The sequence below is a fragment of the Natrix helvetica genome (genome assembly GCF_964273705.1).
Source record: "Natrix helvetica genome assembly, chromosome: 7".
NCBI classification, from domain to species: Eukaryota; Metazoa; Chordata; class Lepidosauria; order Squamata; family Natricidae; genus Natrix; species Natrix helvetica.
The window spans coordinates 37,885,360-37,897,535 of record NC_138558.1 but is presented as its reverse complement, the minus strand read 5'-3'; the positions used below and the strand labels follow the sequence as shown (position 1 = coordinate 37,897,535).

At 40.3% G+C, this 12,176-nt stretch overlaps 1 protein-coding gene across 1 annotated transcript in view; it reads left to right on the top strand.

Annotated features, from left to right (window-relative positions):
- Nucleotides 1-543: 543 nt before the first annotated feature.
- The window catches only part of FAT4 (FAT atypical cadherin 4), a 109,729-nt gene continuing 98,096 nt past the window's right edge, over nucleotides 544-12,176 (top strand). Inside the window, exon 1 of the mRNA XM_081959248.1 lies at nucleotides 544-6,105. Within this exon, the coding sequence (XP_081815374.1) occupies nucleotides 814-6,105 (5,292 nt within the window). The 5' untranslated portion in view covers nucleotides 544-813. The remainder of the gene's footprint in view (nucleotides 6,106-12,176) is intronic.

The window sequence follows — 12,176 nt, the reverse complement described above, 5'->3', positions numbered from 1 at the left end:
TCCCCCCCCCCCCCGAGAGAAAACGCTGAGCTCAGCGAATTTGCAAAAGCGGCTGGCTGTCAGAGCCCAGCCGGGACCCGAGCGGGTGCGCCGAAGGAGGGACGGAGGAGGAGCGGCTCGCTTTAGCCGAGGGCGAGAACTTTTGTTTAACAATGCCCGGCAGCAACCTGGACTGGCCCAAAGTCTTCCACCGGCGGCGGCCACTCAAGCTTCGGCAGGACGGGGCAAGAGAAAAGTAAGCGACGGAGCAAGCGGCAGCGGCAGCCCGTAAGTGAAAGAGGGACTGTTTCTTTTCCCCTTTGGAAGGCGCTTTCGGTTGCCTGCCAGCAAAGCCGGGAGGCAGGAGGGAACTCGGCTCAAATACTCTCCCACTCGCCGGGCGTTTTGTGGAAGGGAACCGGCTCCCCGTCCTTTTGCGCCGACTTCGGGGGGCCTGCGGAGAGTTGCCGGGCATGCAAACGTCCCCCGCCTGCACAAGTCGCTTGAGGAGGGGAACTGGGATCCGCCTGCCTCTCGTTAGGAGGCAGCAGCAGCGGTGGCGGCTCCTGGACCCTCCGCCGACTCCTCGCCTTGTGCTGACCTTCGTATGCAGCGGAGAGAGAGAGAGGGCGAGAGATGCCCGCGGTGGCGGAGGCGCTGACAGCCCTTCTCTTCCACCTGAGCGCTCCTGGTAATGTGGATTGACGTTGCTTGCCCGACGCTCGCTGGACTTTCCGCCTGGCTGGTTTGGCTTGTCTTGGTTTGCAGGCTGAGCTGGATTGTGGCTGTTAGACGGATTTGCTTCGCTTTCCCACGTTGTCCTAAACCTGCACCATGGGCTGCTGGGGGGCGGGCAGCGCCTCTTCTACTTTGCTTCGCTGCCTTGTGATCTTCCTGCTGCTGCCGCTTCGTGCCTCCACTGAGTCCAGGCAGCTTTTCAAGGTGTTGGAAGAGCAGCCACCAGGCACGTGGATAGGTACCATTGTCACCCGTCGGGGCTTCACCTACCGCTTAAGTGAGTACCATGCTCTTTTCTCCATCAATGCTACATCGGGAGATCTCCACACACTTGCCACTATTGACCGTGAGAGCCTGACCAATGATGTGATGGACCTTGTGGTGCTTTCCAGCCAGCCGACCTACCCGAGTGAAGTGCGCATCGTGGTGCTTGACCTCAACGACAATGCACCTGTCTTCCCAGATCCTTCTATTGTGGTGACTTTCAAGGAGGACACAGGTAGCGGCCGACAGCTTATCTTGGACACAGCTACTGATGCAGACAGTGGGACCAATGGGGTGGACCACAGCTCTTACCGCATTGTGGATGGCAATGAAGAGGGCCGATTCCGACTTAACATCACTCTTAATCCTAGTGGAGAAGGGGCCTTCCTGCACTTGGTGTCTCGTGGCGGGCTGGATAGGGAAGCTACTTCTGCCTATCAGCTCCTGGTGCAGGTAGATGACAAAGGGGAACCTCAGAGACATGGATTCCTACAAGTCAATGTCACTGTTCAGGATATCAATGACAACCCACCTATTTTTAGCCAGGCTCTCTACCAAGCTCGAGTGCCTGAGGATGCACCAGTTGGGGCCAGTGTTCTTCAGGTGATGGCAGCAGATGCTGATGAGGGCAGCAATGCTGACATCCAGTATCGTCTGGAAAGGGCAGACAGTACTGGAGGAGATGGAAGTGGGATGCTTCCTTTTGAGGTGGACCCTGAAAGTGGGGTCATCCGTATCCGGGAGGTTCTGGACTATGAATCTCAACGGCAGTACTCACTAACAGTTCAGGCTATTGACCGTGGAGTACCAGCTTTAAATGGCCGTGCTGAAGCGCTAATCCACCTGCTTGATGTGAATGATAATGAGCCAAGGGTCAAATTTCGCTATTTCCCAGCCACTTCCCGTTTTGCCTCTGTAGATGAGAATGCAGCCCCTGGCACAGTTGTGGCATTGCTGACTGTGAGTGATGCTGATTCACCAGCAGCCAATGGGAATATTTCTGTATCCATCTTGGGTGGGAATGAACAGCGCCATTTCGAGGTCCAGAGCAGCAAAGTACCCAATCTCAGTCTTATCAAAGTGGCAGCTGCTCTTGACCGAGAACGCATTCCCACCTACAATCTGACCGTGGCTGTGACTGACAACTTTGGAAGTTCTCCTCCATCACCTGATTCAATCCCTTCTTCTCTGAGTCCAGATGGAGCCTCTTCTGCCCCAGTGAGCCGCTCTTCTGTGGCCAGCCTTGTCATCTTTGTCAATGATATCAATGATCACCCACCTGTCTTTGGGCAGTCAGTATATCAAGTCAATATTAGTGAGGAAGTACCACCAGGCAGCTATGTACAGGGCTTAAGTGCTACAGATCATGATTCTGGTCTTAATGCCAACCTGAAGTACAGCATAGTTTCTGGGAATGAGTTGGGCTGGTTTTGTATTAGTGAACACAGTGGCCTAGTTACTACTAAGAGCGTTGATACTGTCATTACTACATCTCTGCTAGGTATTTCTGGTCAAGGCATGGCAGCATCTGGTGGGCTGGACCGGGAAATAGTTTCACAGGTGGTGCTGAACATTAGTGCCCGTGATCAGGGTGTGCAGCCTAAAATTTCCTTTGCAAAACTGGTAGTGAATATCCTGGATGTTAATGATGAAAAGCCCCAATTTAGTAAGCCAGATGGGTATCATGTTTCAATAGCAGAGAATACACCTCCGGGAACTGAGTTGCTAGTCCTCACTGCTATAGATGGTGACTTGGGTGACAATGGGACTGTGAGATTCATCTTGCAAGAGAGCGAAATTGGGGGAAATTCAGGCGGTTTTCCAATAGTTAGTTGGGGAGCCTTTCGCTTGGATCCTGTTTTGGGTAGACTTAGCACAATCTCACAGTTAGACAGGGAAGAACAAGAACACTATTCACTGCACGTCCTGGCCACTGATCTGGGCAATCCTGCTCTCTCTTCAGTGGTTCTGGTCAATGTGAGCTTGCTTGATGTGAATGATAACAGCCCCTTATTCTACCCTATCCAGTATTTTGCTCACATCCAAGAAAATGAACCTGCAGGCAGCTACGTTGTCACTGTGTCTGCTAGTGATCCAGATCTTGGACTCAATGGCAGAGTTAGGTATAGTATTTCAGCAGGAGATACTTCCAGGTTTCAAATTCATAGTCAGACAGGGGTCATCACCACGAAAACCACCCTAGACAGAGAGGAAAAAACTGCTTACCAATTACAAGTAGTAGCCAGTGATGGTGGCAATTTGCAGTCCCAGAATCAGGCCATAGTTACAGTCACTGTTTTGGACACTCAGGATAACCCCCCAATATTCACCCAGGAAATCTATAGCTTTGTGGTGTTTGAAAATGTTGCCCTGGGTTACCATGTTGGCAGTGTTTCTGCCCACACTATGGATCTCAACATCAACATCACATATCTGATCACTACAGGTGACCAAAAGGGTATGTTTGAAATTAACAAAATGACTGGCTTGATCACAACTGCTAGTATTATTGACAGGGAAGAGCAAGCATTTTACCAGCTGAAAGTCGTGGCCAGTGGTGGAACAATAACTGGAGATGCTCTGGTTAATATAACGGTTAGAGATTTAAATGACAATTCACCCCACTTTCTTCATTCAGTAGAAAGTGTGAATGTGGTTGAAAATTGGAATACGGGGCATACCATTTTCCAAGCCAAAGCTGTTGACCCTGATGAAGGTGCAAATGGCATGGTTGCTTACAGCCTGAAGCAAAATCCTAAAAATCTGTTTAGTATTGATGAACAAAGTGGTGCTATCAGTTTGACAGGGCTTCTTGATGTAAACGATGGGTCTTATCAAGTGGACATTATGGCCTCTGATTTGGGAGTTCCAGAACGTTCCTCTAGTTTCATTTTAACTCTCTCTGTTCATGATGTAAATGACAACCCACCAGTATTTGACCAGCTTTCTTATGAAGTCGTTATTTCTGAACTGGAGCCTGTGAATTCCAGATTTTTTAGCGTGCATGCTTCTGACAAGGATTCAGGTACAAATGGTGAAATAGCTTACAACATAATTGAAGGAAATACAGGAGATGCCTTTGGCATATTTCCAGATGGCCAGCTGTACATAAAAAGTGAACTAGACCGTGAAGTTCAGGACAGATACACACTTCTGGTTGAGGCTTCTGACAGAGCAGTAGAACCACTCAGTGCCACGGTAAATGTTACTGTTATTCTGCAAGATGTAAATGACAATAGACCACTGTTTAACAGCACCAATTATGTTTTTTATTATGAAGAGGAACAGAAAGGTGAATCCTTTGTAGGTAAAATAAGTGCTGTGGACAAAGACTGTGGATCTAACGGAGAAGTCAGATATTTGTTTGCACACATGCAGCCTGATTTTGAATTGAATGCTCTAAGTGGGGAAATAACAAGTACTCATCAGTTGGACAGAGAATCCCTGATGAGACAAAGGGGAGCTGCTGTATTTACACTTACTGTTATTGCAGTAGATCAAGGGTTGCCAAAGCCTTTAAGAGATCAGGCAATAGTGCAGGTGTATTTGAAGGACATAAATGATAATGCACCAAAGTTTTTGAAAGAACTGTACCAAGCAACAATATCAGAATTAGCCCCAAACCTAACACAAGTTTTAAGAGTTTCTGCTTCAGATGTCGATGAGGGTAATAATGGACTAATCCACTATTCTATAATTGAAGGAAATGAAGAAAACCAGTTTGCGATAGATACTAGCACTGGCCAGGTGACTTTAATTGGGAAATTGGACCACGAAACTACTGCATTTTACTCACTTACTATCCAAGCAGTGGATTCTGGGACAGCTCCCCTTAGCTCCCTTTCTATGCTGAACATCAATGTGTTGGATGAAAATGATAACAGTCCTTCATTCCCTAAAACTGTTTTATTTGTTGATATCTTGGAAAACATGAGAATTGGTGAACTTGTAACTTCAGCCACTGCTACAGACTCAGATTCAGGTGACAATGCTGACCTTAATTATAGTATTACAGGAACGAATAATCATGGAACATTTAGCATCAGTCCTAATACAGCCAGTATTTTCCTTTCAAAAAAGTTGGATTTTGAAACACAGTCATTGTATAAACTAAACATAACAGCAAAAGACAAAGGGAGGCCTCCTCGGTCTTCTACCATGTCAGTTGTAATATATGTCAGGGATTATAATGACAACCCACCCGTGTTTCCAGCTGGAGACATCTTTAAGTCTATTGTTGAAAACATTCCTATTGGGACCTCGGTCATTTCTGTAGTGGCACATGATCCTGATGCAGATATTAATGGGCAGTTGGCATATACAATCATCCAGCAGATGCCAAGGGGAAACCATTTCCATATAGATGGAGTCAAAGGGACAATATATACAAGTGCTGAAATAGACCGTGAATTTGCTAATCTCTTTGAATTAACAGTCAAAGCCATGGATCAGGCTGTGCCTATCGAATCTAGAAGATTTGCTTTGAAGAATGTGACAGTTCTTATAACTGACCAAAATGACAATGTTCCAACTTTTGTATCCCCAAATGCTCTGGCTGTAGAACCTTCTGTTGTAATAGGTACAGTCCTAACTACAATTGTGGCGGCCGATCCTGATGAAGGTGCAAATGGGGAGGTTGAATATGAAATAATTAATGGGGTCACAGACATATTTATTCTGGATCGCTACAGCGGACAACTGAGAGTGTCATCAGCTTTAGTGCCATCCCAGCTTATGTATAGCTTCATTATTTCAGCCACAGACCTTGGCCCTGAGAGAAGAAAATCAACCACTGAGATGACTGTAATTCTACAAGGACTTGATGGCCCTATTTTCACTCAACCAAAATATATTACCATTTTAAAAGAAGGTGAACCTATTGGGACAAATGTGCTATCCATTGAAGCAGCTAGTCCTGGAGGGCCAGAAACTGTGGTGGAGTATTTCATTGTATCAGTTCGTTGTGAGGACAAAAAGTTTGGCCGCCTCTTTACTATTGGCCGCCACACTGGGGTGATTCAGACTGCTGCTGTTTTGGACAGGGAGCAGGGAGCACGCCTGTATCTGGTGGATGTTTATGCCATTGAAAAATCTGCAGCTTCGCCTCGGACCCAGAAAGCTGAGGTAAAGATTTTTGCTTATTTCATTATTTTTCTTTCCTGTCCTTGTCTCTTTCCATATGGCTTTTAATCTCCAAAATACGACACTGATGTTTGTTTTTTCTTATCATCTTAAACTGTCATTGCGTGCAGTATTTATTAGTACTAATTCTCTCTGAATTCATTGTGACTTCTGAATAAACACTTTCAATCTTGGAAGTGTTATTTTCTTTAGAATTAACAAGGTATTGTCACACTTTAGAAGTAATTTGTGGGATGCAATATGAGCAAAGATTTTTCTGCATAATTAGTACTTGCCCTAAATATTTTGCTAGATTTGAAATAAAGGGTAGGGTTTGAATATTTTTGTGTTTGACCAACTCGTTTAGGTAATAAATATGAAGTGTAAGGCTTTTTTCTTTATTTTATTTCTATTGGCCTGCAATTTTCATTACCTGTTTTATACCTGATATTTCAAAGTGTAGGCAAAGTGCAATTAGAGGAAAGAAATTTTGCTTTAGGGTTGATATCAGCTTAAATTGTTATATATGAGATTTTTTTTTGCTTGCTGTAACACACTGTGACTTTTCTTCTTAATCATTTTACAATAATACAGTGTTGGATGAGACCCAGGGAAACTTAGCTGGTTCTTCCAAATGAGTTTCCCTTCACCATTCTTTCCAGTTTCTATTTCTCTAGCCTTGCCAATATTCAGCTTTATAAAAACATACAGAGAGGATGAGAGTTACAGAAGCCAAATGGTGAATGGCAGAATGATTTTTTTAAAAAATTAAAGTGGTTCAGGCTACATGAAGTCCAACACATTACAAGGACATTATTGCTATTTTTATTGTTGTTGTTTTTTCAAAATGTTGTATTAAGTTCCTAATAGGCAATTTGTATCATGGATATATTTGTTTACATAACTTTCCTAGGCTAGAACTTGCTTTGTCTGTTGGGGACATAAAGAAAATACAATGCCAGCTAAGGTGGGGGCTTTGTTTTTCCGTTTGACATTGTTTGAGCCCTCATTTCTGCATAGTATTCTGGCTTGTGTTTTTGCTCACAAAAACTTGGAACACTCAGTCAGCAGGGGATGCCGGAAGTGAAGAGTGACTCATTGGCTTCTGTTAAGGTGTAAGAACTTGAGCTCTGAACTCAAACAGAATTGGACAATATAAAAATTGCAGCCAAGGAATAATACCTTAAGCATATAGTCTCACTTAATTAAGTGATCACGTGAAATTCACCTCCTCATAAACATACTTTATTTTGGATAGTAAAAATGCTGTATTTTAAATTGAAATAGCATATTTGCAGTGATTTCATACCAGTTATGACATTATTCTTGATTAACTATTTGAAGCTGCAAAATTCTGAAATCTTGGTATACGTTGCTTGATTAACCCATATAACAGAATTATTTACACTGTGGTAGGTCTGAACTACATTTTTCCTTTGCCTAGTATGTGCTTGTTTTTTTTTTTTCCAAATGTGTCATTGAATTCACCAGAAATCAAGTCTGATTCTAAGGAGATTTTACATAGTTCATGTTGAATTAAAGCAACTTAATTTGTCCTTAAAGGCTTATTTATTTTATAATTTTATTAAAAATCAATGCATTTTTAACCGAATAGTAATATAACTATTGTTACTGGAAGGAGTCTTACCATGTTTTATATATTCAATGAATACTACTGTATAATATTTTTAAAAAAGGATGACACCAACTGGTTTCTTTATCCCCGAGTTCAGTCCAAGGCAGCTAAAGCAAAATAAACTTTAAATTTCAGCATGGGTTGTGATTTTACATCCATTCATATTAGCTTGGTCCCACTGAACTTAATGGTGTTTAACATTTCATAGAACTATATGGAATTATTAATTTGTTTTCCTACTTGAATTTTAATGAAATTATATGATTGCATAGCAAATAGTTCATTAAGTGAGAAATATTTGAGTAATGAAATTCCTGTGAAAACAGCACATTATTGCAAGGAAAAAAGATTTGAGCAAAATAATTACATTATTTGCACAGTATTTTATATTGTAACAGTAAAAACACAGTTTTATATGAAAAACGAATTTATTATATATGCCCAAATATAGTATTTGTTGTTAGTGCTAGACTGTGCTTACTTTATATTGGCAGTGATGCTTTTGTAGAACAAAGTTCTATTGACTTGCATCCTTGCATCAACCTGCATAGCATAGAATTCCAAACCTTAATAATATATTAAATAGATAAAGGTGCAACTTTAGAACTGACATATAACAAGAAGGAGTCCATATAGGTTTTTATTTCATTTTTTATTTTCTGACTTTTTCTAATATAGCAATAGCAGTTGCACTTAGACCCATAGCCCCCTCTAAGCAGTTTTATAGAGTCAGCATATTGTCTCCAACAATCTGGGTCCTCATTTTACCGACCTTGGAAGGATGGAAGGCTTAGGCCAGACGTGGTATTCATCAGCTTCTGACTAGTTCAGGAGAACCGGTAGTGGAAATTTTGAGTAGTTCGGAGAACCGGTAAATACCCCTTCTGACTGGCCCTGCCCCATCTATTCTCTGCATCCCAAGTTCCAGCTGATTGGGAGGGAATGGGGATTTTTCAGTATCCTTCCCCTGGTGTGGGGTCAGACTGGATATTTTACAGTATCCTTTTCCTGCCACGGCTACCAAGCCACGGCCACCAAGCCACACCATGCCTGCCACATCACACCCACCAAGCTATGCCCACAGAACTGGTAGTAAAAAAAAAATTTAATACCACCACTGGCTTAGGCCTCACAGAATCAAACTCCTGGAATGAGCAGTGAGTTACCTGTGATATTGCATTCCAACCACTGCACCACCACGGCTCTTATATGCCTAAATGTGCTGATTCTATAAAATTTGCACAAATTATTACAAAGGAATGTCATTTTCCCCGTGCCATATCTAACAACTATCATCTCCCCTATCTTCTGTCTCCCTTTGCAAATTTATACACTTAATAATTGTTTCATTGTCAGCTATTTCAATTAATATTTTATTTATAGCAACAAAAAGTCTTTATAGCCCTTGATCTTCTGTCAGTAATAAAACTAGCAGTTCTTAACTCCAAAAGGTCTTTGTTTGACTTTTCATGTTTTGAAATTAGAGTACAATTTAGAAAGATATTTAACTTTCAAAAAACTGGTTCCAATATTATGATAAAAGAGAAACTTCCTGATACTAATTTTAGGTAAATGGCAGTATCAGCAGCTTTTTTGAACATCTTCACAGTAAGGTGGTACAGTATGAAAAAAGAAAAGACCCACCCATTGTTGATGCTGGAGCCACTGGTTCCTGGATTACATATGGAACTAACACTGCTGATGCACCTATACTTAATGAGAAAAGAATTATAGATTCTTTTCTCAGATTATACAATATAATATATTTCTCAAACAACAGATTATAAATTAGGAAAAGATATGAAGACCTATATCAGTCGTTGATTGGGAAATATTTGGTCAAGACTTTTTAAAGATGTTCCAGGAAAAAGCATGCAATTTTAGAACCTCTGTTAGGGTTAGGGTTTTATGCATGGTTTGGTTCCCAAGAACTGTGTGCTTTAGGATAAAGGGTCAAATAATCATTGTTTTCAGTTGGGCGTTCAGTTGGGCAAGGATTTAGGATTTTTGCCTTAAAATTCGCTTTTTAAAAGCATAGGAACCATATAGTAACAGGATTGGCTTGAAAGATTCTACAATAGAAAACTGTATGTTTCCTGATCAAATAGGCAGAGTAACATGTATGCAAGAATTTTTTTCTTGTGCATTTTCCATCCCAAATTCATTCAGAATAATTCTTCTACAATTTTATTTAGGCAGGCATTTATTAACTGGAATTGATTGCTGTACTATCTTTATTTTAACAAGATACATTTTTTATGATGTTTTAAATAAACACTTGGCCATAATATTAAGTTGTAGAAACATTTTGGTTAAACTCATCTGAAGAAAACTAATCTCATTTAGGAATTTCAAATGTTATCTTTAGCTGCTTACACAATAGAAGTGTTAGGTTTGTTTAGCAAGATGTATTGGAGCATCCTTCTTTTTTTACACAATTGAATGTTTTGTTAATTTCTCACATATTTTTATTGTAATTAGGCAAAGATAAATATAGAACAATTACTTAAGTGATATATGCTTTCATTGATTTTGAAATTTAAGTATCAGCATAAGACACTTTTTTCTGTCTCCCTTTCTCTGTCTCCTTCCCTCTCCCTCTTTCTCCCCCTCTCCATCTCCCTCCCTTCCTGCCTCTCTCCCCCTCTGCCCAGATATTTTCTATTGGAATAGAAAATGAATACTGCATTTAGAAGAAGTCATGGAATCTATTCACGAACAACTGAATAAAATGTAATTGTGTAAAACTGAATATACTATGTAGAGTTACCATATATGGACTGCAAAAATCTGGATGATCACTATATTTATTGTGTCAATTTTTGTACCCGGTCTTTGTGGTAACCTTGGTCTTGATATATGCCCCTGTAAAGGCATGTGTAACTTAGTTCCATAAAACTTATTGGTCTAACTTTACAGTGTGTAAGATTAAAAATTTATTATGATGGTCTAGGAGATTCATTAAAATGATTGAATTTTAAAAAGTCATCTGCAATGATTAAGATAGATGTTTTTCTTGGAGTTTTCATATAACAATTTAGATACCCCGTTGATCTGTCTGTTTCTCCATTTTATTTCCTCCACTGGTATTTCTGTAATCCATCATGAAGCCTCATGCTGTGTGAATGAGAAAAGAAATATTTCCACCACAGGTGGACCAGATTGCCTTCACTTCTCAATTGTTTATTGGCTTCCTCCCTTCGGCTTATATCTGGATTGGTTTCTACTGGGTCCTAGGCATAGGACAGTCTTTCCTTGCAAGGTCAACAAAAAGCATTTCATTCCTAGTAGCATCACTTAGTGCCAATACTTTAGAACTTCTTAAAATTAACTTCAATAAGGGGAAGGAAAGTAGTATACCAAAGACTGGCATATTTGGGGAATATTATTAGCAGTTTAATAGGATAAAAGCATGATTCCTTTACTTAGTTCAATGGGATTTAATCCTACACAATATAAGCTCCGTTCACCTGTAAATTGCAACATATGTGTTTATTTTTTCATGAAATTGTCAGATTCTCCTTAACTGAATTACAGTTTGACTATAGCAGGATAAGACTTTTTTTTCCTCAGATTATGGAGCCCTAGGTTTACTATCTTTCCCAATCCATAGTTCAAAGTGAAAACTTCATATTTCTGATTAGTGAGAAGCAACAAATTAACTCATTTGCATACTTTCTGGGTGATTTAGTTTTTCTTTCAGTTTTTCCTTTTATACTGCTGAGTTGCCCGGAATCCAATCATAGCAATATCATAGGGAAGATATCACCTAGACATTGTTGTTTCGGACTATCATATTTAGAGGACTGGTTTACTTTCTCCAATTATATGATAAAACCTATGAAAATTAATCCATACAATAAGATAGAGGTCAGGTGAAAGAGTTTTTTTTAAATGAGAGTTTTGATTGAAATTTTGAGTTTTATATGGTTCTTAAGGATATTTTGTCAAACATGAGAAAGTTTGGTATGTTAGAGATTTTCAAAACTTCCTTTGTTTGAAGTTTCCATTATCTTAGATGGAAGCCAGATAGTGTCCACCTAAGGTTTTCTGTTCTGTGCTGCAAAATCAAATATTCCACTAGATGGCAGCAAAGTGGTACAGAACCTCCAAAGTCTGCCGCCATCTAGTTTTCTTTTGTATTTTTAAAAACAGAGATATGTTAGTTCTAGTCCATCTTTCATCTTTAGATGGGAAAAAAGGGCTAATAACATTAATAAAATAGGGTGATTTTAAATTAGATTGGAAATCCATATGTAATTTCTTTTTCTTTTATCCTGGCCCCATGTGTTGGTGTGTGAGTGAGTGAGAGAGAGTGAGTTTGTACGTGTAATGTGATTGAAGTCTGCACAAATATGTTTGTGTGTTTAAATAAATCTTTAAGCAGATAAATGGCAGTTTATAGGAGTGAAGAGGCAAGATAATTAAAGGTTGTTAT